The following is a 25,482-nucleotide window of genomic DNA, read 5'->3' on the forward strand; positions in this document are numbered from 1 at the left end:
AATCCCAATGTGCAAGCTCTGTGTATTCTATAAAGAAGAAAAGGGTGTTCCCTTTCATGAGTTAAGGGAGGAAGTGGAACATAGCTCAGCCAGAGAGAGCACACCCCTTGCTAAGGCAAAGGACCTCACTTGAACCCCATATCTGCCACTTGGAGCATCTGCACAGGGGAAGCTTCAGGAGAGGTGGAGCAGTGGTGTCTCCTCTCAGCACCGCTTCCCTCTATGTAAAGCAGAGACAGACAGTGAAAGGAATAAAGGGGAGGGGAGCATGGCGGGAGAGAAGGGATATAAGAAGCAAGAAAAGGAAAGAAAAGATCTGCTGCCAGTGAGTACTAGCAATACAAGGAAGGGAAGGGGAGGGGAGGGGAGTGGAGGGGAGGGGAGGGAAAAGGGGGAAAGGAAAAGGGAAAAAAAGAAGACAGAAGTTATAGGTAATGAATGGAACAGTTTTGCAAAGGGCTTAGTGCTTCTTGATACTGCTATTATTTCTAAGTTACTGGGGAACAGAAATACTTTGTCCATCATCCCTTAGCAAAACTCCAGCCCAAGTCTTCCTGCCTGCATAGCCTGAAACCTTTTGCATTTCGAAGACGCCCCCCCTTAACTCCCCAAACCTCCCAATTCAATTCGCGAATCAAGAGACACGCAAGGTTAAGGCCATGTTACTTTAAAGTCGGTCTAACTAGGTCGTGAAGTGCAAAGTCGAGAGATAAGCAGCGTGGAGCCTAGTAGAGGATCTGTCCCCCACATTCAATCAGTGTGCCTGAACCCACTTCTGACAAGTTTTGCTTGTGCAGTATGCATCGGAGACACGCTGTCTACACCGCGTGTAGGAAGGCCTTGGGTTCAACATACCCCTTTTCAATTACACCACTCCGCGGTAGGAGGCTACTTCCCAGCCCTTACCCGTGTCCCTGTGGTGAACCCCCCGTGGACTCGTGTCTGCTTCTGTCGCCCAGAGCCATGCACCAACACTGAAGTGTCCTCCGTCTACACAGAGAGCAGCGGTGATCTGTGTGCGGCGACCCCGCGGGCAGGGTGAGTCTACACCGCGGGCGCACGGGTCGGGCTGGTCAAACCCGCAAAGCAGCTCTGCGAAAGCGGCCAGAGCGACAAGGAACCAGCTCGCGGCTGGTGACATCGCGCGTCGCACGCAGCACACGTGGTGTCCGTTCACCCCGCGCTCTCACTTTCCCCCCGTGTCACGCCGTGCAATCGCCGCCCTCACCTCTCCAGTTCTTGTACTCCGGGATATAGTAGTATTTGTTCCCGAACTTATCTGTGCCCACTGGCTGCTTGACTCTCTTTGAAAGCGATCTCCACAGGACACGGGACAGTTCCCGAGCCCAGCCCATGCCGGCAGCCTGGGGACCAGCGGGATGTGCAGCAGCGACAGTTCAGCACCTGACTCCGCCCCCGGCCGGGGAGTCCCTCCCGCCTCCGTGCTCACACCTCCCAGTAACCGAGCTTTTCATTAGTCGGACCGCAGCATTGTTGGACCAATAGGAGGCGCCGCTGTTACGGCCCCGCCTCCGCACTCTGTCATGGCGGCGCCCAGTGCTCAAGCCGATGTGAAGGAGCAGGATGCTGGGACTTTTGTCGTCTCGACAAGCCGGTTTAGACGACCCGCTTCGCCTCCGCAGAGCGGAGTCCACACGGAGGTAAAGAAAGCTGTTTTTGTTTTCCCCCCTCTCTTAATGGGTCAATTAAAATCTGGAACAATAGCCGTGTTAGCCTCCTCTCAATCACTTTCATCACACAGTAAAACGAAGAAACAGGGTGAGAAGTAAATTTAGCACTAGCAGGATCCGGAGCACAAAATGACTTTTGATAAACGTACGAATCAACAGGTGGCAGAAATGTACATGGGATTATTGGAGTACCAATATGTCTTTAGCCAGAGTGCTAAAAAGTACGATCTGCTTATCTAAACATTCTAAGACAGTACTGTCAACATCCTTACAGTCGGCTATTTTATAGTTCTATTTATATTCAATTTAAGTTTCACTCGGCATCATTTGCATTTCACTTTGCATTTCATTGATGCACTTTATTTTTTTTCTTTTCCTTTTTTGAAAATTTTTATTTATAAAAAGGAAACATTGACTAAACCATAGGATAAGAGGGGTTACAACTCCACACAATTCCCACCACCAGAACTTTGTATCCCCTCCCCTCCACTGATAGCTTTCCTGTTCTTTATCCCTCTGGGAGTATGGACCCAGGGTCATTATGGGGTGCAGAAGGTGGAAGGTCTGGCTTCTGTAATTGCTTCCCCACTGAACATAGGTGTGTTGACAGGTTGATCCATACTCCCAGCCTGTCTCTCTCTTTCCCTAGTGAGGAAGGGCTCTGGGGAATCGGAGTTCTAGGACACATTGGTGGAGTTGTCTGTCCAGGGAAGTCTGGTCGGCATCATGGTAACATCTGGAACCTGGTGGTTGAAAAGAGAGTTAACATACAAAGCCAAACAAATTATTGACCAATCGAAGACCTAAAGGCTGGAATAGTGCAGATGAAGAGTTGGCGGGAGGGGGTCCTCCGTTTTGTAGATAGCTAGTAGGCATATTTTAGTTATATTCCAAAGGGCCTGTGTCTATACTAGCTTTTGTTTGTTTGTTTGTTTTTTCCTGAGCCTGAAATCTAATATGCAGGTGGATCCTAATTATTGTCTGGGAAGATGATGTCATGGCTGGAAAAAGGACCAGAAAGCTGGATCAGGGAAGAGAGTAGCTCCCAAATATGGGAAAGGGGTATAAATATTGTAGATAGATCATATGTTCACATATATCCATAAATTAGGGCAAAATATATACACGAAAGCAAAAATACACAATAGTCTGTAGTGAGTCAGTATCAAGTTCATAATGAAATAGTGTCTACTTAGACTTAGACCTCCTCCTCACCTACTTCCTATTACAGTTCTCACTCACTCCAAAGCTGACCTCATCAAAGCAAGGACTGCAAAAGCTGAATAAGGGCAAGAGACTGGCATACTTTAACAGTGACCCTTTAGTCATTATCAGGCTGCCCCATCAGCTGGGGGCCTAATTGGGGAGTCCTGAGATTACCAAACAGACATGATGGGCCTAGACCTCGAATAGATCCCTCTCTCCATTGTTACTGGTCATTTCTATCAGGAACAACACAATAGACCCCTTTGTGGGCCCCCAACTTGGGTCAACAGTGGTAGAGAATGTTCCATCCTCTGAAGGGAGGCTGGACAGTATACTCTATGCTACATCTGAAAAAGATGGGTCCTGATATTAGGGCAGCTTGGAACTTTCCTACTTAAGACCACAGAATGTGCTCAGATCTACAGGGATGCAGAGGACACATAGGCTCCTAAGCTATGGGCCTCAGATCACATTAAATCGATGGGGTTTCCTTTTTACCTTGGCTGAAGCCTCCCCACTCTGGGCTGACTTTTTCAGATAAAAAGAGAGAAACTTGATCCATCAAGGGGCCAAGTTCCAACCTCCAGCCTGGGCTGCACTTCACAAAGCAGGCTCACTATTCATCTGAGTTTGTTGCTTGCTGGGCATACTCTAACTTTATTGGCTAATTTCTTTGTTCAATTATCCATTTTTGTAAAAATTTCTTGTGTGTTTATTTCAGAAGCACAGAGGCAACAAAACTACCATTTTTCTGGTTACATAAACTAAGTAGCATGCCCATTGAGCAATCAACTATACACTTGGAAAGAAATGAAATTGGACAAGTAATGAAGAATTAAAGAATTATTTCCATATACATATGCATATACATTTATTATTATTATTGGATAGAGACAGAGAGTCTGGAGGGAAGGGGAGATAGGAAGAGAGAGAGAGAGCAAAACAACTGCAGCACTGCTTTATCACTTGTGAAGCTTCTCTCCTTCAGGTGGGGGCCAGGGGCTTGAACCCAGGTCCTTGCATATTGTAATATATTTGCTCAGTAGGGTGCACCACTGTCCAGCTCTTACCTTTCTACTCCTATGTCCTGTTGTGTGGAATCCCAAAGTTTATTCCCAGGTATGATGATTCTCTAGCTGGATTAAGAACACAGCATATATGAACTGAGTGGTAGCTAGCGGGTTAAGCTCGAAGCACAAGGATTGGTGCAAGGATGCCTGTTCGAGCCCCTGGCCTCCACTTGCAGGGGTGTGGCTTCACAAGTGTTGAAGCAGATCTGCAGGCGTCTTCTCCTCTTCTCTCAATTTCTCTCCGTCCTATCCAACAATAACAATAGTAATAACAATGATAAATAACAATGGGAATAAAAGGGAAAAAATAGCCTCCAGGAGCAGTAGATTTGTCGTGCAGGTACCGAGCCCCGGCAATAAACCTGGAGGCAAAAAATCACAGCTTATAGTTGTATTCAGTTGTTCATGGAATAATTTATTATGACAATTATACAGAGCAAAATCAGCAAAGAAAAAAAAAAAGGAACTTGCATGAGCTGTGGAGAAAACCAGTAACAGATTTCCCAGAGTCTTTACCCAAAGAATCGCACGGGACACACTTAATTCCTTTATCCAGAAATTATGACAGTCAATAGTAAGGGTTTAAAATAGGAGGTTGACAACACAGACACTCTGCCTGCATGTCCCAAAACTAGCAGACAAGCACCTTTATTCATCATAAAGATCATTGCTTGCTTCATATAATTAGATGTTGAAGAGCCAATCCTAGCCCCAAATGAATGGAAGCCCTCATTAAAGCCCAAAAGTCAGACAAGCACCAATCCTGCAAGCTGCTCTTGAGAGCAAGTCTTAGACCTGATAAATGAGCTGGGTTTTATATGCCTTCCTTCCAAACAAACTCTAACCTACCTCCACCCTGTTTCCCTATGATGTTACCCTCCTCCTTTCTCCTCTTCATCTTAACTCCTCTCTCCTAACAACTCTCTCCTAAAGTCTTTTTGTTTGTTTTTTGCCTCCAGGGTTATTGCTGGGACTCTGTGCCTGCACTACAAATACACTTCTCCTGGAGGCTATTTTCCCCCTTTTGTTATTTTCCCCCTTGTTATTGTTGTTGTGATTGCTGCTGTTGTTGAATAGGACAGAGAAATCGAGAGAGATGGGGAAAACAGAGTAGGGGAGAAAAAAATGGCCACCTGCAGACCTGCTTCACTGTCTATGCAGTGACTCCCCCCTACCCCCCCTCCCCGCAGGTGGGCGGGGACTGGAACCGACATCCTTAGGCTGGTCCTTGTGCTTTGGGCCATCTGTGCTTAACCCACTGTTGTTTGTTTTAAAGAGAGTTACAGAGAAAAAGACCAAAGAACTGCTCAGCTCTCATTTATGGTGTGCTAGGGATTAAACCTGGGACCTCAGAGCCTCAGGCACTGAAGGTTTTTTGTATAGCCATCGTGCTATCTCCCTATCTCCAAAGTCTTTTTGAAAGACTTATTTTAGGGGCCAGGTGGTAATGCACCCAGTAGAGCACACAGGTTACGATGCACTAGGACCTGGGTTCAAATTCCTAGTTCCTACCTGCAGGAGTAAGCTTCACAAGCAGTCTTATAGGCGTCTCTCTTTCCTCTGCCTCTCTGTTTCACCCTCTGTCAAAAGAGGGGTGGGGGGGGAAACCACTGGTTGGTGCCAGGGTTATCGCTTGAGTCTCAGTACTGCACTACTCCACAGTTGCTAGTTTGTTTGTTTTGTTTTGTTTTAGAGAAAAAAGTTTTTCTTGAGGAAAAGAGAAAAAAAAAATTCTTGAGAAAAAGAAAAGGAAACAGAGCTAGAGAGAAAGGGAGATACCTGTAGCACTGCTCCACCTCTAGTGAAGCTTCTTCTGCCTGTAGGTCGAGAAGGACAAGGGGCTGGAACCTGGGGCCCTCACACATGGTAATGTCCACTCTACTTGGTGCGCCACCAGCCAGCCCCAAAGACTTTTTTTTTTTTTCTTCTTGTAGAAGAGTTTCACATATACAAGAAAAAGAGGAAGAAGCCACATTCTGTGCTGAGGATTGAAAGAGAACATCAGGCATATGCAGGTTGTGCACTGCAAGTAATGTACTTCACAGTCACGAGAATTCTCCTCTGGGCAGAGGAAGGCTTCCTAGCACAAGTAGGGATTAAGTTGGGCTGTAATCAAATTACAGAACCTGAGCTGAGCAGGTTGAGAAAAAAAAAAAAAGTCCAGGTGGGAACTGGCAAGCTCAGGCGATAGGGGTTTGGAGAGAAGGGAGAAATCAAAGCCCACGTCTGGTTAACATCAGAAGGAGGCAGGAGTGGAGATGAAGATGAAGGAGTGGGGAAGGAGGCAGGAGTGGAGATGAAAGACTGATCATATCTAGTGGGATTGAGTAAATCAATATAATAATGATTATAGGAACCATCTATCTCACTTTTAGGAGAAGAAAACTTAAGAAAGAGATGATTGATTATCTTGGGACATGTTTATATGGTATTACATAACAGATATATTGCTGATTATGTTGAAAAATCAACAGAAAAAAAAACACTTAAAGAAAAAATGGAAATATCACTGGAAAAATAGAAGTTATTTTCCGGTGAAACAGTAAAGCTCAGAAGTAGGAGAATAGGATAGTGATCTGGAGGGAAAAAAAAGATCACGGGAGTTGGGTGGTAGCGCAGCTGGTTAAGTGCATGTGGCGCAAAGTGCAAGGACCGGTGTCAGCATCCCGGTTTGAGCCCCCAGCTCCCCACCTGTAGGGGAGTCACTTCACAGGCGGTGAAGCAGGTCTGCAGGTGTCTGTCTTTCTCTCCCCCTCTGTCTTCTCCTCCTCTCTCCATTTTTCTCTGTCCTGTCTAATGACGACACCACCAACAACAACAATAATAATTACAACAACAATGAAAAACAACAAGGGCAACAAAAAGGGAAAATAAATAAATATTAAAAAAATTTAAAAAAAGAAAGAAAGATCACTTCAGTATGTAGTTCAGCTAAGTTCAGTATGTAGTTCACTTCAGTATGTAAGTTCAGCTAAGTTCACTTCAGTATGTAGTTCAGCTAAGTTCAGTATGTAGTTCAGCTAATTCAGAAAACACAGTTAATAATAAAAGCTAGAAAACCTACCACTTAGGATTATCCCTTATTACTACCAGTGATTTCAGTGTTAACAAATAAGGCTTTTAGCTAATATTTTGTAATGTTATAAGTTCAGAAAAAAAGTTCAGTTACAGTAGGTATTTGAACCAAAGGGTAAACTATGATACTGTAATGTGAACTTTTGTCCACTAGGTGTCCTCAGTTAAGTTTATCAGAATTTAACTTTTGATGAAAAATTTAGTCACTATTTTATTAAGAATGTAATAAAATATTCTTTTAAAATAAATTTTAAGATGATGCTCCAGAAGAAATACTTTTTAGTGCTGTTGCTATTTTTCCATTTTGTATGAGGTCTTTTAAACTTTATGGGCATAGGGATAGATAGCATAATGGTTATCCAAAGAGACTCATGCCTGAGACTCCAAAGTCCCAGGTTCAATCCCCCACACCACAGTAAACCAGAGCTGAACAATGCCCTGGTTTTAAAAAAAAATTTATGGGTATATGGTAGAATATGAAGCATTACTTGCAATTCTCATGCTACACATAATCTTGATTAAGGACATTTTTATGTAAAATTACTATCTCTTTCCTCTTTTTAATTTTCATGTTTTCTTACAGGGTTTTAGGACTGGAGTTAAACAAAGACAGAGATGTTGAAAGAATCCATGGCAGTGGCATTAACACCCTTGACATTGAACCTGTTGAGGGGAGATAGTAAGTTTATTATACCTATTCAGTCTTTTTTTTTTTTCCCCTAAGAGAAATGCAGTAAAATCTTGCTTTAGGATTAAGTATGTAAATTCCAAAAAATTCAAAAGTGTAACATTTTCATCTGGCATTATTAATTTCAGATACAGATTACCAGACCTACCAAATGTTGCCAAATAAACATTTCCAAACTACTTTTTTTTTCAGATCATTTTATTGAGGAAATAATGATTTACAGAAACCAACCGACTTTATTCAATATAAATATATCCATTGTTAAACACTGAAATTCTTTTAAATGCAAATGTCTTTTAAGTGTTGAAGTATATCTTTTGGATGCTTTTTTTTTTTTTTTTTAATTTAGCTGCTACTCTCAAAAGTCCCAGTGGGAAATAAATATAAAAAGAAAAAGTATATCTTAGGACAATTAGCTTGAAGCAAACCATACTTGTATTTAAGTTTCTGTTGACTTGATTACCACATATGAACTAGATTATCTTGGATAGTTGACCTCACTTTTCTAATTCTCATCTGCCTTAGTGATAAAGAGGAGCAGTAACAGCGAATTTGTAAATTGATTATGAAAATTGAGATAATCAGTATTATCATTTGTACTTTCCCTGCTTTCAGCCCATTAGTCACACAACAGCTAAAGTGCTTTGAAAAAAAAAATACAAATCTGTTTTTTGTTTTTAGATTTACTTATTTACTTTCATGAGAGGGAACAGAGCACTACTCAGCTCTGGCCTGTGTGGACCTAGAGCCTCAAGCATCCAGGTCTGGTACAGCTGCACTGTCTTCAGTGTCTTAAAAATACAAATCACTTGAGATTTGGTCTGTAGCACAGCGGGTTAAGCGCACATGGCGCAAAGTGCAAGGATCAGCATAAGGATCCTGGTTCAAGCCCCTAGCTCCCCACCTGCAGGGAAGTCACTTCATAAGCAGTGAAGCAGTTCTGCAAGTGTCTATCTCTGTCTTCCCGTCCTCTCTCCATTTCTCTTTGTCCTATCTTAACGACGACATCAATAACAACAATAATAACTATAACAACAATTTAAAAAAAAGATACAATAAGGGCAACAAAAGGGAAAATAAATAAATAAAATAAAACAATTTAAAATAATACAAATCACTTAAAGCTCATTTTGACCTCACATTGCTTTTAGAAGAAATTTCAAAACTTTTTATGTACTCTATAATTACAAGTGTCAAAGTATTTAATAAAGTTTGTCATGTCATATTTGTCCTTTGAATTTTAATATTATAGTGAATTATTAGTTACATTAAGTGAAGAGGGCAGATTTAAAGAATCGCACTTTTATTTCTAATTACTTAATAGTATATGAAAAACATATACAGTAACAAATTCTCATTAAACACATGGTTAAATGTAAAAGATGAGCAGTGGTAATACTTGTCTTTTTCCTGTTTTGTTTTTCCTTTGTGGTCACTAGGGCTTTACTGCTCTGTTCCAACATCAACAACAACTTCTCCTTCTCCTTCTTCTTGTTCTTCCTCTTCTTCTTCTTCTCCTTCTTCCCCTTCTTCTCTTTCCTCCTCTTTTTCTTCTCTTCCTCCTTCTTCCTTTTTTTTTTAAATATTATACTTATTTATTAATGAGAGGGATAGAAAGAGAGAGAGAACCAGATATCTTTGGTACATGTGCTGCCTGGGATCGAACTCAGGACCTCATGCTTGAGAGTTCAGTACCTTATCCACTACACCACCTCCCAGACCACTGAACCAACTTCTTTAGGCAAAGAGGGAAAGACACCACAATACCTAAACTTTCTCCAATACAGTGGGGGCCAGGCTCAAACCTGGGCTACTCTCATGTTATAAACAGTCCTACTATCCACATGAGCTATTTTGCCAACCCTCCTGGCTTTTTTTTTTTTCTGCCAAACTTTTCACCAAAGCTTTAATTAAGCCTGCATGATTTCTGCCATTCCTAGTGGGCCCCACACACACACACACCCCTCTACCCTCCAGAGAAAAAGAGGAGATACCGCAGCACTACCACACCACATGTGAAGCTTCTTTGTGTGGTGTTCCCTTGTGATGGCTGGAGTGAACATGATAAAATATGTGAAGTATGTGTTCTGCTGAATGAACCATCTCCTAGGCCTTTTCCCAGCACAACAGAACACCTAATCAAAGGCAGCCATGGAACATTTGCTTAGAAAAGAATGATGCAAATACAAACATAGCATGACATAACGGATTTCTCGTGGCCTTGGTTGCTAGTGTGGGAAAGAAATGCAGTATTCCTGTAGCCATTCGAGACACTGGAATATTGAGCTGTCAGAAAAGTCATGATGCATTTCTGCACAAAAAAACAGAAAAATACGTGATGACTTTGCCAGCAACCTACTACATGAATCCAGCAGGCTGCCAGTTTGCAGCATCAGTTAGAAATAAGGGAAATTATTATCTGCATATGAAATATCACTGAGAAGCACAGACTGGAGAGTCTTTATAAAAAAAAAAAAGTATGTAAAGTCAAGATTCTCACAATAGGGTAGGGAAAAGAGCATGATAGTTAGGCAAAGAGACTCATGTCTGAGACTCCAAAATCCCAGGTTCAATTTCTCTTTAGGCTGGGCTGGGCTGAGCTGAGCTGAGCTGAGCTGAGCTGAGCTGAGCTGAGCTGAGCTGAGCTGAGCAGAGCAGAGCAGTGCTATGGTTAAAAAAAAAAAAAAAAAAAGCTCATTATAGTGTTTTTTCCCCTTTATTATATGGTAAATGATTTGGTAGCCAAGATTTGCATTGTGTTGCCTTTTGACAACAGAGAAATAAAAAGTGAGATGCTTATTTAAGGGAAAATGCTGATTTTTCTCAAATTAATTTTACATATAACTTTCTCAAAATCTATGTTAGTATTTACCATATCATAAGCACTATAGTAATATCACCAAAAACAAAGATGGAAATCAAACTATACAAATCTATCAATAACTTATAAAAGCACTTATTTCCAAATTTAGAATTTTAAGAATTCTACATTTTAGATAACATGTTAACAACTATAGAAGATGCATTTGCTTATCATTCAGAAGCCTGGATTTTCTTTTATATCTTTTGAACTACCCTGTTACTTTCATGCATCTTAATGCCAAATTTACTTTTTTTTTTTTTGGCCTCCAGGGTTATTGCTGGGAATCAGTGTCTGGACCATGCATCCACAGCTCCTGGAGGCTATTTTTTTTCCCTTTTTTTGTTGCCCTTGTTGTTTTATCGTTGTTGTGGTTATTATTATTGTTGTTGTTATTGATGTCATTGATGTTGGATAGGACAGAGAGAATTGGAGAAAGGAGGGGAAGACAAAGAAGGGGAGAGAAAGACAGACACCTACAGACCTGCTCCCTGTATGTGCAGGGATTCCCAACCAGGATCCTTACACCAGTCATTGTACTTCATGCCGTGTGCACTTAACCCACTGAGCTACTGTCCAACCCCCCCTGCTAAATTTTCTTATCCATATCAAAATAGGAACCAATATCTCTAATCATTTTGTTTTGTTAGTAAAACCAAGACGTCATAACCCAGTATCATCAACTATTTCTTTTTTTTTATTTATTTATTCTCAGATAATTTAAATACACAGTCAGCTAATGGTTCACTTTTTCTCACCCAATTCATGAAAGTAGTAATGAAAGTCATCTTAACAAAGATAAAATATCTGATACTGTGAATACCACTTAGACGAAGTTTAAAAGTTTAGCTTTGATAATGATTATTATTTTTTATTTTTTTAAATGTTCCTTTTTGTTGCCCTTGTTGTTTTATTGTTGTAGTTATTATTATTGTTGTTACTGATGTCATCATTGTTTCCTAGGACAGAGAGAAATGGAGAGAGGAGGGGAAGACAGGGGGAGAGAAAGAGAGACACCTGCAGACCTGCTTCACTACTTGTGAAGCGACTCCCCTGCAGGTGGGGAGCCGTGGGCTCGAACCAGGATCCTCTGCTGCTCCTTGTGCTTTGCACCACCTGCATTTAACCTGCTGCGCTACCGAATATATATATATATTTGCCTCCATAGTTATCACTGGGGCTTGGTGCTGACACTATGAATCCACTGCTCCTGGTAGCTATTTTTACCATTTTATTGGATAAGACAGAGAGAAATTGAGATGGGTGAGATAGAGAGAGAGAGAGAGAAAGATAAGACACTTGCAGGCCTGCTTCCAACTTCTGAAGCTTTCCCCTGCATGTGGGGAGCCAGAGGCTCCAACCCAGTTCCGTGGCAATGGTCCTTGCCCTTAGTACTATGTATGCTTAACTGGATGCACCACTACCCGGCCCCCAATATAAAAATGTTTTTATTATGACATTACTATGCTGTCTCTTACTACATGTCATTTGGATTTTAGAACTGTTTGAGCAAGCAACTTTGAAAAATTGCTTTGAAACTAACCTAATTGTTCTATAAAGTAGTATTGACCTTCTTCATAAAACAAGTCTATAAATCTATGCTACTTGAACGTTCTCTAGATCATGACCCCTTTGTAACTGGCTCACAACAAGATAAGAAGGTTACACCAGAATGTAAATGTATATATCATAGCGCAAGGACTGGTGTAAGGATCCCGGTTCGAGCCCATGGCACCCCACCTGCAGGAGGGTTGCTTCACAGGCGGTGAAGCAGGTCTGCAGGTATCTTATCTTTCTCTCCCCCTCTCTGTCTACCCCTCCTCTCTACATTTCTCTCTGTCCTATCCAACGATGACTTCAGCAACAACAACAATGATAACTACAACAATAAAACAAGGGCAACAAAAGGGAATAAATAAATATTTTTTTAAAACTAAAAAAATGTATATATCATTAAGCACAGTTTGGATTAACAGATTTTTTATTTATTTATTTATTTATTTATTTTAAACCAGAGCACTGTTCAGCTCTAGCTTATGGTGGCGTGGGGGATTGAACCTGGGACTTTGGAGCCCCAGGCATGAGAGTCTGTTTGCATAACCATTATGCTATCTACCCTCTGCCCTTTTTTTTTTTTTTTTTTTGTAGCAAGATTGTCTCAATGATGAAAGAAGTATGTTGGCTTTTAACACAGATTCTTTGTCTTAGGAACTTTAAATAGCAAAGAAAGTAAGATGGCAAAAGTTAAAACAAAAACAAAAACTACTATATGACACTTTTTAGCAAGTCTATGTCATAAATTTTCCCCACCAACCATAAAATGTAGCTGAGTGGGAACAAACCAATAGTAAGAAGATGTGTTGCAGTGTCAGCATCTGTATCGGAAGCAGTAAGAAGCACTGGCAATGTCGTAGGCCTGAGCTCCAGAATAACCAATAGTTAGCTGAAAGCTCAACAGACTAATTGGACTAACACCTGGGACTGGGAGAGGATGGCACATTGCTTGTGTTTGGGTATTCCTGGAACATCCCAAAGGAACAGTCTGGGTTCTGTTATCTTTCTAGCTAATCAGTAAAGATCGCCTACCGGACAGAGCCCTACACTGAGGAGAAACTGCTCGGAGTAGAATTGAAATTGATCAGAACAGGGACCACAGAAACAAGAAAAAGGATAGCCCAGATAAAAATTGGGACAGAACTAGAAATTCTTGAAAGTAAGCTGCCATATTTTGAACATCTTACCCAAAACTAGAACAGACAGATATTCTAGAGATAGGACACTTTAAAAGCCTTTCTAAATTAATTTGGGGGCAGAAGATAGTTCACATGTTAGAACACACACCTTTCCATGGGCAAGACCCTAGGTTCAAGCCCAGTCATCGCTTGGGAGCACTAGGAATGACACTGGAGTAGCTCCAGGGATGATGGAGTGGTATTGTATCTCATTTCTTCTCTTATATTTCTCTCACTCTCTCTCTCATTCACTCACTTTTCTCTGCCATCTCTGTTAAAACAATCAAGATTAAAAAAAAAAACTTGGGTGGGGTGGGGGGTATGGGCATAGTGTATGGTGTTACCGTGTATAACATGGCTCTGGCTTCATTCCCTATCTCTGAATTTTAAAAAAGCAAGTAAAGTATTATATACCTTGCCATGCTGGTTTTTAAGTACAAAAGACAACTTTCTAGTGACATGTGAAATCCATATTATAGTCCTCACTAAGGAATCTACCAGAGAACCAGATAGAAATATAGGAACAGCAACATAAAAAGTTGAAGGTGGGGAGCAGGGGGTGGTAAAACAGCAGGTTAAACTGAGCACGTGGCACAAAGCACAAGGATCCCGGTTCAAGCCCCTGGCAGCTAATTTCCTTCCCTTTCAAGTTGCCCTTGTTGTTTTGTCGTTGTGTTTATTATTATTGATGTCGTTGTTGTTGGATAGGACAGAGAGAAATGGAGAGAGGAGGGGAAGACAGAGAGGAGGAGATAGAAAGATAGACACCTGCAGACCTGCTTCACCTCCTGTATGGAGCCGGGGCTCAAACCAGGAGCCTTACACCAGTACTTGCGATTCGCGCCATGCTTAACCCACTATGCTACCTGCTGACCCAACCCCTCCCCCCGTAATATTTTACTTTCTTAAGAAATATCTTCTTCAACCTTACCATCCTTTTTATAAACAAGGTATATTTTAAATGATCACGGATTTAATTTATATTCATTCCTCTACAAAATTCAGGATTTTTTTTTTTTGAAGTCTACATTACTGAAGATTTACTTTGTGTTTGTGGGCATAATAGATTTGGGTATTTGGAGATCAGTAATTTTCAGAAGTATGTAATCATGAATGAATGGATTATATAAAAATGGCAAATTAATTTGAACTTTTTTGTTAGTATGTTATCAGGCGGTTCAGATGGTGTGATTGTACTTTATGATCTTGAGAACTCCAGCAGACAACCTTATTACACATGTAAAGCAGTGTGTTCCGTTGGCAGGTGTGTATTACAAATGTAATTCATGAATTTATGAACAGTTGGGTGTGTTTTTCTGTAGATGAAAAACATAGAAATTGTAGTCATATGAGTGGGTTAAGCAAATTGTTTCAATGATATACTTTTCATGGCTACTCCTTGTGACTTTTCCTTGAACATAATAACTGAAATTCAGACATTACTATTTTCCCATGCAATTTTCCAAAAACAAATCTGCTACAAGTTTTCAAAAGGATTTTATTTAAAACTTTTTTTAAGAGCACTCATTAACATGCACAAGGACTCAGGTTTGAGCCTCTGTTCCCCACCTGCAGGGGCGAAGTTTCACAAATGGTGAAGCTCTGTCTCTCTCTCTCCTCCTATATACCCTCCCCTCTCAAATTCTGTCCTATCAAATAAAGAAAAAGGAAAAGAAAAAACATTTCTGGCCTCGTCTTTCTCGTTGTATACCTACATGGCACACCATAGTTTTAAGTTCCACTTGGTATAAGATTCATTAAATGGTTTGGCTAATTATAAATACCAATTAGATTTTTCAACTCATATTATTAGAACAAACAGATAAAAATGATACAGTAAATGTTCAGACAATCTTTCACAGACATTTTTAACCTGTGCATATGTGCATGCCCAAACACACACACCCCTATTAACCTCTCACCTCTCTTGAAAACACCTCTCTCTCTCTTGTTCAAGTTTTCTATCCTTTATTGATTTCCCATCTTGTAAGAAGTATTTTGGGGGTCAGGCGGTAGTGCAGCAGATTAAGCACACACGGTGCAAAGCGCAAGGACAGGCTTAAGGATCCCAGTTCGAGCCCCCAGCTCCCCACCTGAAGGGGAGTCACTTCACAAGCGGTGAAGCAGGTCTGCAAGTGTCTATTTTTCTCTCCCCCTCTCTGTCTAGCCTCTCTCTAGTTCTCTTTGCCCTGTCCAACACAGATGACATCAATGACAGCAATAATAACTACAACAGCAATAAAAAAACAAGGGCAACAAAAAGGAAAATAAATAAATATTAAAAAATTATTTTAAAAAATTATTTCTAAGTTTAACGAAATGTTTTGTGACATTGTTCATAATAATTACTTAAGTTTTGTCAACTATACTTGATCTGAGATGGAGAAAATGCTTTGAAGAGAAAGAATTTTGCGGGTGCTGGGGTGGCAGGAGGTGGCACACCTTATTAAGCACACACAGTACTGTGTACAAGGACCCAGGTTCAAGCCCCAGCTCCCCCCCTACAGTGGAGCTTCACAAGCTGTGAAGCAAGTCTGCAAGTGTCTATCTTTTTCTCTTCTCTGGTTCCCCATCCTCTCAATTTCTCTCTGTCCTATTGAGTTAAAAAGAGGAAATAATGGCTTCCCAGGATCGGTGGATTTGAAGTGCTGATACCAAACTCTAGAATAACCCTGGAGGGAAAAGAAAAGAAAAGAAAAGAAAAGAAAAGAAAAGAAAAGAAAAAGAGTATCATGGGCATTAAATAATATCAACAACCATTCCTTATTAAAGCTGTTCTCAGAGCACTAGAATAGGTTGTTTGTAGAATTTGCAGCTGTTTCTTAACTCCCACACTTCACTTTGGGGAAAAAAAAATTTAGAAAAAAAATCTAAACTCTAGATTCTTTTGCATTAGGGATAATTACATTTGCTCTGTCATTCTCGCAAGGTTTCTATGAGAACTAAATAAAACAGTTTGCCTTTTTATTGTTTATGATTATTTCTGTAATAATTTTTTAAAAAGCACTTTTGAAAACTACAAAACCAGGCTGAAGAGGTAGCATAGTGGCTGTGCTTAAAAACATTCATGCCTGAGGTACCAAAGGCCCTTTATTCCATCCAAAACAATACTGAAAGGCAGAGCTGGCCGTTGTTGGGGTGGGGGTGGAAGTGAGGATCCCCAGCCACCATGTAAATGGAAAGCAGTATTGTTATAGCAAAACTTACTAGAAAATAAAATAACACCTCAGATACAGAGCTAGGTAAGAGGCACCAGATTATTTTTTTCAATATTTTTATTCATTTACTGAATAAAGACAAACTGAGAATGAAGGGAGATGTAGAGAGGGCGTGAGAAAGAGACACCTGCAGCACTGCTTCACCGATCGTGAAGCTTCCCCTCTGAAGGTGAGGTCTGGGGGCTTGGACCCAGATCCCTGTGCATAGTAATGTGTGCACAACCAAGTATACGACTACTCAGCCCCAAGATGCCATTTTATACTCTCCCATCACCATCTAAAAACAAACAACAACAACCAAAAAAAAAATTCTAAGGTAAAAGAATCTCAATAGTTGATTTAATTCATTTTTCTCTTAACATTTTCATCTTAATGTGTTAGATGGCAGAATAGTATATATCCTACAGTCTACATCATTTTACTCTATAAGAAGCTATGATCTACTATTACTTTTTTCTTTTTTTTTAATTTCATTATTGGGGAATTATATTTTACAGTTGACAGTAGAATACAGTAGTTTGTACATGCAAAACATTTCCACATATCAATACAAGCCCCACTAGGTCCTCCTCTGCCATCATGTTCCAGGGCCTGAGCCCTCCCCACCCCCCACCCCACAGTCTGTTACTTTGGTGCAGTCCACCAACTCCAGTCCACTTTTTTCTTAAGTTCAGACATTTTTTTTCTAAGTTTTTTTGTATTTATTTATTTACTTTTTTTTTTTGATGGAATAGAGAAATCGATAGAAGAGAGAACGCAGAGGGGAGGGGGAGAGACAGACACCTGTAGATCTGCTTCACTGCCTGCGAAGCGACCCCCCCCTGCAGGTGAGGACCCTGGGCCTCAAACAGGGATCCTTAAGGCAGGTCTTTGCACTTTGCGCCATGTGCACTTAACCGGCTGCACTACTGCCCAGCCCCCTGTTTTTTTTTTCCTTTTGTTGCCCTTGTTTTTTATTGTTGTTGTAGTTACTATTGTTGTTGTTATCAATGTCGTTGCTGTTAGATAGGACAGAGAGAAATGGAGAGAGGAGGAGAAGACAGAGAGGAAAGAAAGACACCTGTAGACCGGCTTCACCGCTTGTGAAACCACTCCCCTCCATTTGGGGAGCCGGGGCTCGAACCGGGATTCTTATGCGGGTTCTTGCACTTCGTACCATGTGCGCTTAACCCACTGCACTACCGCCCGACTCCCTAAGTTGAGACTCTCTTTAGAAGCATGACTTTGGATGTCTGAATGGGCATATGGTGAGCATTTTTACAAAATGAGTTAAATATTTTTATATCCAAAGACTTTAAAAAAATTTTTTTAACTTATTTATTGTTGGGTAGAAACAGAGAGAAATTGAGAGGGGAAGGGGACAGAGAGACACCTGCAGCCCTTCTTCACCACTCTTGAAGCTTTCCCTCTGCAGGTGGGGACTGGAGCTTGAACCCGGTTTTTTTTTTTTTTAATCTTTATTTATTGGCTAGAGACAACCAGAAATCAAGAGGGAAGTGGGTGATAGAGAAGGAGAGAGACAGAGAAGAGAGACACCTGCAGCACTGCTTCACCACTCGCAAAGCATTCCTCCCGCAGGTGGAGACCGGAGGCTCAAACTCGGGTCCTTGCATATTATAAATTGTAATACGTGCGCTCAACCTGGTGCGCCACCACCTGGCCTGGAACCTGGGTTCTTACACACTGTAATGTGTGCTCTTAACCTGGTGTGCCACTGCCTGGCACCTCTAAAGATTTTATAATGTAACTTTAATAACATGGTCAGTAAAGTGTGGCCGTGGAGATGGTGCAGTAGATGAAGCATTGGTTTACAAGCATGGGATCCCAAGTTTAATCCCAGGCATCCAGAGTAATGCTCTGGTTCTCTCTCCCTCCCTCTCCCCTTTTCTCTATAATAAATAAATAGATCTTTAAAAAAGAAAATAAAAGGAAAATGTGTTAACACAAATGGTATGTTAAAAAAAATTCTGTAAAAATTGTCATTAGTGGGGCTTAGATTGTGTCCTGATACTTATTTTCGCTTTACTCAGTGTGTTTGGACACAATACTAAACGATAACTTTCGCTGACTAAAATACTTAACAAATGTGAGAATAATAGTTCAGCCAAGGGAGAAACTGCTTAGCTGCTAAATCACAGGACTTACATATATAATGCTTCTACCAATAGTTCAGATTCCAATACCACATGTACCATAGTGGTCCTCTGGTTTCTCGCTCTCTCTCTATGAAAATCTTCATATAAAATAAATAATTTGAGTATTTCTTCTGTTCAAAGTTAAATGACCTTATAGAACTGGGAATGTAGTTCCATGGCAGAATATGCCTTTCATAAATTCACTGCTTAGAAGCAGTATTGTGGGACGCATTCAGCAATTCTAAGAATGCTAGTGCTAAAAAAAACATATTTGGAAAAAGCAGAAGCAAAATAGATGATCTCTTCTTTTAAAGAAAAACCACTGCCCCCTCCAGTCCTCTGAATGTCCAGTGTAGCTGACTGATTCTTTCAAGCAATGAGAGAAAAAAACAAAACAAAACAGAAAGTTTTCCTGTGGGTCTTGCTAGGAAGTTGACCTATATATCAGGTTATTGAAGCCTGAAACTTGAGATGCCTGAACTTCGTTGTTCTCTCCCTGATAGCTAGAACATGTAGTCCAAGTTTGACCCTCTGTATTGTCCTGAATGACACCACTACTTGTCGTAAGTATGGTTTTGAATTTATGTAAGTCAGTTATCTCTAAAGTTTGCTCACTGTTTTATAGAAGCCACCCTGATGTTCACAAGTACAGTGTGGAGACTGTGCAGTGGTATCCTCATGACACTGGCATATTCACATCAAGCTCATTCGATAAAACCCTCAAAGTATGGGATACAAATACGTTACAAGTAAGTACACTGAAGCCTTGCCAAATTACAGTGTAGGATAAGAGTTCAGTCCTAAACCACTGAACGACAACTTGCTAAGATGGCTGTACTTTAGATGTAAAATGTCATATATGGTGTAGTGGCTAGGAATTCCCACCTTGACCTTATTTCTGACAGATTTATGAATTGGGCAGATGTCTGAGCCTTTCAGAGTCTTGATTTCCTTGTAAGTAGAGGTACAGAATGCTTGTAAAGAATAGGTGGGTTGATAAATGTAAAATACCTGGAATAGTGGTTTGCAAATAATAAGTGATCCAAGATCATTGATTTTTTTTTTTTTTTTTTTTTGCCTTCAGGGTTATCACTGGGCACAGTGCCTTCACTAAGAATCCACTGCTCCTGCAGCCATTTTTCAATTTTTTTTTTTAATAGGACAGAGAAATTGAGAGCGGGAGGGGAAGTTAGAGTGGAAGAGAGACAGACACCTGCAGACCTACTTGGCCACTTGTGGAGTGACCCTGCCCCTGCAGGTGGGGAGCTGGGGGGCTCAAACCGGGATCCTTCCACAGGTCCTTGCACTTCATATTATGTGTGCTTAACCCAGTACACTACTGCCGCCCCAAGCCCCCACCCCTTACCCCCTAGTTTTTTTCTTTTAACCACTATCTAGTAGCCTAATGGATAAAAATTGAATTTGTACTCAGATGGAAGGAAAAGAGAGGCATTAATGTTTTAGCTTAGTAAAGGGAGACAGATGATAGCTTTTTTATATTTGATGATAAATTTATATTTCATTGCTAATCATTTCCCTGAACTTTAGTCCCATATTTCTCTATTACTTGAATGTAATGTAATTACCTCTAACTTTACATGTTCCCAACTGATCATGGTTGCTCGTTACATCCTTTTAGCCCTCAATTCTTCCTCCAAACTCTCTTCTTTATCTTTTTTATTTCCTAATTATCACTCTCCATTACTAAAAACTCTTACCTAGTTTCCTGTATGACTTTTCTTTCCATGTTTTCCAAGGTGCACTACACCCCATAGTTAAATGTGGATCACCATGTCTCTACCCAAACCCTCTAGTAACTCCTTATGTCCAATATTGTCTAGGATTCTAAGTCCTTCACAGCCTTACCTCCCTTCAGTGTAAATGACTTGCTGCCACTACACTGATCTTTTGCCTCCTAGTCACATCTTGTTGTATTCCCTGCTCAAACCCCTGTCATTATGCAACTTTTCTCTTACTTGTCTTTTAACTAGGCATTTATACCTTTTGGCCAACTCTTACCATTTCCACCTCACCACATCCCCTGGTATCCACTATTCCATTCTTCATTATTATGAGTTTTAAAGATACTATATAAAATAATTTGTCAGGGGCTGGGCTGTGGCACACCAGGTTAAACACACATACTGCAAAGTGCAGGGATTTCGGTTCCAGCCCCCTGCTTCCCACCTGTAGGGGCATGGCTTCACAAGCGGTGAAGTAAGTTTGCAGGTGTCTGTCTTTCTCTCCCCCCTCTCTGTCTTCCCTTCTCTCTCAATTTCTTTCTGTCCTATCCAACAATAACAAAACAACAAAATGGAAAAAATGGCCTCCAGGAGCAGTGGATTCATAGTGCAGTCACTAAGCCCCAGCAATAACCCTGGAGGCAAAAAAAAAAAAAAAAGGATTTGTCTTTCTTTACCTTATTTCACTTAGCATAAAGCCCTCACTGTCTATACATGTTATCACAAACAAGATTCCTTTCTCTCTAAAGATTGGAAGATACTGCACTGTGGAGAGCAGTCTGGAGAACTCTTAGAAGGCTAGAAATTAACCTACTCTATGACCTTGCAATTCCTCTCCTGGGGATATAGCCTAAGGAATCAAACACACCCTTTTAAAAAGATCTGTGTACACTTATTATGTTCATAGAAGCACAATTTGTAGTAGCTAAAACCTGGAAGCAACCCAGGTGTCCAACAACAGATGTATGCCCAAGCAACTTTTTCATTCAGGGAGTGAGAGAGAGATACCACAGCACTAGAGATTCCCCCAGAGCCACGACACCTCCCATGTTGTGCGAGGGCTCCTAACTGGCTTCCATGCACATTGGGCATATGCCCTATCCAGTGAGTGATCTCTCTGGCCTTCACGAGAAATATTTCTGAAAAGGTACCCAATTTTCTTTATCCAGACTCCTCAGAGGTGGGGGCCCTGGTGCACAATAATAGAAAAGGACCCAAGCTGGGGATGAACAAGTTTGGTTTATTTATGGCAAGTGGAAAATGTTTAAAATTGTTATAAATATTACAGAGACTACTAGTGAAATATAGTATGACTGCAGTTAGTACTGAAAACCTAGTTGAAATGACATCAGGCTGCCTTGTTACAAGATTTTCTTCTACTGGGTAAGGCACACAGTTCAGTTAACCAAATTCCATAAGGCCAGGTCAGGACTTCAAACACATCAGGTCTGACTCATGGCTTGTTGTTGTTGTTGTTGTTGTTGTTGTTTTGTATTATCTTTATTTATTGTATAGAGACAGTCAGAAATCAAGAGGGAAAGGAAAATGGAGAGGGAGAGACAGAGAGACACCTGCAGCCTTGCTTTACCACTTGGCGAAGCTTTCCCCCTACAGGTGGGGACCAGCGACTTGAACCTGGGTCCTCGTGCACTGTAACATGTGCTCAACCAGGTGTGCTACCACCCCCCCTTTTTTTAATGAGGTAAAAATGTTACTAGAGTATAGACTCGCTAATTTATTGTTTATTGTCATTTTCATGCTATGAAAATGTTGCAAGTGGCAGAAATGAGTAACTGGCCCTGAAAGCCTAAAGATATATACTGTCTGGCCCTTTGTAGAAAAAAGACTTGCTGTGCTCATGTAGATTAATGGGTATAGGTGCAGAGAAGGCAGGCATGAAATCATCAAGGGTTGAGGTCTTGACAAGTGCATAGGTGATCTTGCAAGGACAATGATAAAGGAGTTCATGATAATGTAAATTTAAATACTAGACCTTGAGATCCAGGCAATAGATGGAAAAGAAATAAAGATAAGATCTGTTTGTAGCTCTAGGGTTTGCTAGAATTTTTGGAAGTAGTTGAAAATAGAAGATTTAAAGTGATAGAAGATTGTGGTGGTCACACATGACTGAAATGTATGCTTGCTTTCAAAGGAGAAGCTATTTAGGAGGATTAGAGTCCTGGGTAGTATAGCTGAAGTCTCTGTGTCTGAAAGCCAGAGTATGTGGTGGCTGGGTCATTATTGCAGATGCCTTTAGTTCTCCCAGAATGGAGTGGAAATGAACAGTGGTGATTCAGGTATTTATATTCTCTTAAAATTTGGAATTTACGGGTTAAGTGCAAGCACAAGGATCAGCGTAAGGATCCCAGTTCGAGCCCCCAGCTCCCTACCTGTAGGGGCGTCACTTCACCAGCGGTGAAGCAGGTCTGCACCTCCATGTCTTTCCCTCCTCTCTCCATTTCTCTCTGTCCTATCCAACAGTGGCAACATCAGTAACAACAACAACAGTAATGACTACAACAATAAAACAACAAGGACAACAAAAGGGAGTAAATAAATATTTTAAAAGATTTTAAATTTGGAATTAGTTTTTTTAAAAAGCATTTTTCTCACATGAGAGATGAGTGTTATAAGTGGCATAAGGCTGAAAAATATCAGATACTCAAAATTATTGTAGTCTTTTTTAAAAATATATTTTTATATTTATTTATTTTCCTTTTTGTTGCCCTTGTTTTTTATTGTTGTTCATTGTTGTTATAGTTATTATTGTTGTTGTTATTGATGTCATTGTGATTGATGTCGTTGTTGGATAGGACAGAGAGAAATGGAGAGAGGAGGGGAAGACAGAGAAGGGGAGAGAAAGATAGACACCTGCAGAACTGCTTCACCACCTGTGAAGCGACTCCCCTGCAGGTGGGGAGCCGGGGGCTCGAACCGGGATCCTTATGCTAGTCCTTGTGCTTTGCGTCATGTGCACTTAACCCATTGTGCTACCGCCCAACTCCCAAGTTATTATAGTCTTATGTTAAGTCAGATAAATGACTGTCAAGCAAAAATTGCTAACCCTGTGAAAATAAATACAAGCTCTGCCACTTTTGTAATCATGATTAGAACCTAAACTTTTTAAATGTATTTTGCTTACCAGGCCGCAGACATATTTAATTTTGAAGAGACGGTGTATAGCCATCACATGTCTCCCGTCGCCACCAAGCACTGTCTTGTAGCAGGTTTGTGCGTTTCTTTCTACTCATTTGATACAGACATTTTAGTCCAGATGAAGATTGGGGATTCTTTTTTAAATAAATTAAGCAGATATTTACTTATTTTTCAACTTACTATCATGTGACCAAGAGATTGTTGATTTGTGGGATTATTGTAATCATGAGGGTTTATGTCTGTGTTTCCCCAAGATAGGTATCAGTTTATCTTCAGTTTAACAGACACTATGCTAGTGGTTTGCATTCAGAGATTAAACAAGTTTATTTCTTTTTTTTTTTTAATTTCTTTATTGGGGAATTAATGTTTTACATTCAACAGTAAATACAATAGTTTTTACATGCATAACATTCCCCAGTTTCCCATATAACAATACAACCCCCACTAGGTCCTCTGTCACCCTTCTTGGACCTGTATTCTCCCTACCCACCCACCCCAGAGTCTTTTACTTTGGTGCGATACGCCAATTCCATTTCAGGTTCTACTTGTGTTTTCTTTTCTGATCTTGTTTTTCAACTTCTGCCTGAGAGTGAGATCATCCCATATTCAGCCTTCTTTTTCTGACTAATTTCACTTAACATGAATTTTTCAAGGTCCATCCAAGACCGGCTGAAAATGGTGAAGTCACCATTTTTTATAGCTGAGTAGTACTCCATTGTTTATATATACCACAACTTGCTCAGCCACTCATCTGTTGTTGGACACCTGGGTTGCTTCCAGGTTTTGGCTATTACAAATTGTGCTGCCAAGAACATATGTGTACACAGATCTTTTGGGATAGATGTGTTGGGTTCCTTAGGATATATCCCCAGGAGAGGAATTGCAGTATCATAGGGTAGGTCCATTTCTAGCCTTCTGAGAGTTCTCCAGACTGTTCTCCACTGAGGTTGGACCAATTTGCATTCCCACCAGCAGTGCAGGAGGGTTCCTTTGACCCCACAACCTCTCCAGCATTTGCTGCTGTGACCTTTTCTGATGTATGACATTCTCACAGGAGTGAAGTAGTATCTGATTGTTGTCTTTATTTGCATTTCTCTGACAATCAGAGAGTTGGAGCATTTTTTCATGTGTTTCTCGGCCTTTTGGATCTCTTCTGTGGTGAATATTCTGTCCATGTCCTCCCCCCATTTTTGGATGGGGTTATTTGTAGTCTTATTGTTGAGTCTGGCAAGCTCTTTATATATGTTGGTTATTAAACTCTTGTCTGATGTATGGCATGTAAAGATCTTCTCCCATTCTGTGAGGTGTCTCTTGGTTTGGGTAGTGGTTTCTTTTGCTGTGAAGAAGCTTTTTAATTTGATGTAGTCCCATAAGTTTATGCTTGCCTTAGTCTTCTCCGTAATTGGATTCGTTTCATTGAAGATGTCTTTAAAATTTATGCGGAAAAGAGTTCTGCCAATATTTTCCTCTAAATATCTGATAGTTTCTGGTCTAACATCCAAGTCCTTGATCCACTTGGAATTTACTTTTGTATTTGGTGAAATACAGTGGTTCAGTTTCATTCTTCTGCGTGTTTCAACCCATTGTTTCCAACACCATTTGTTGAAGAGACTCTGCTTTCCCCATTTAATAGTCTGGGCCCCTTTGTCAAAGATTAGATGTCCATAGGTGTGGGGGATAAACAAGTTTATTTCTATTCCTTCAATTATTACATTAAAATCAGAAAATTTCAAAAAAAAAAAATTTACACCAACACAATCTGGCTATTTGTTATTTTCAACGTAATTTTAAAAAGGAAATCTTTCCTCATCTCTAAAATTTCGTGACCCACGTAAAACATCTATTTATATGAAAGCACCTGTAATAAAAATTTCCATTTGTGAGGGATAAAAAGAGTCTCTTACCTGTT

The 25,482-nt window shown here is 40.5% G+C and overlaps 2 protein-coding genes across 5 annotated transcripts in view; one reads left to right on the plus strand and one right to left on the minus strand.

The window, feature by feature from the left end:
• Window positions 1–1,419, minus strand: part of NDUFAF2 (NADH:ubiquinone oxidoreductase complex assembly factor 2) — a 445,591-nt gene extending 444,172 nt beyond the window's left edge. For all 4 annotated transcript variants that reach the window (XM_060191304.1, XM_060191305.1, XM_060191306.1 and 1 more), the window contains exon 1: window positions 1,229–1,419. In XM_060191304.1, coding sequence (XP_060047287.1) covers window positions 1,229–1,355 — 127 coding nt within the window. In that variant the 5' untranslated portion in view covers window positions 1,356–1,419. The remainder of the gene's footprint in view (window positions 1–1,228) is intronic.
• A 105-nt stretch (window positions 1,420–1,524) lies between these two features.
• Window positions 1,525–25,482, plus strand: part of ERCC8 (ERCC excision repair 8, CSA ubiquitin ligase complex subunit) — a 46,101-nt gene continuing 22,143 nt past the window's right edge. The window contains exons 1-5 of the mRNA XM_060191313.1: window positions 1,525–1,661; window positions 7,626–7,721; window positions 14,485–14,586; window positions 19,301–19,424; window positions 23,563–23,644. Coding sequence (XP_060047296.1) covers window positions 1,585–1,661; window positions 7,626–7,721; window positions 14,485–14,586; window positions 19,301–19,424; window positions 23,563–23,644 — 481 coding nt within the window. The 5' untranslated portion in view covers window positions 1,525–1,584. The remainder of the gene's footprint in view (window positions 1,662–7,625; window positions 7,722–14,484; window positions 14,587–19,300; window positions 19,425–23,562; window positions 23,645–25,482) is intronic.

Source organism: Erinaceus europaeus, chromosome 5, assembly GCF_950295315.1.
Source record: "Erinaceus europaeus chromosome 5, mEriEur2.1, whole genome shotgun sequence".
NCBI classification, from domain to species: Eukaryota; Metazoa; Chordata; class Mammalia; order Eulipotyphla; family Erinaceidae; genus Erinaceus; species Erinaceus europaeus.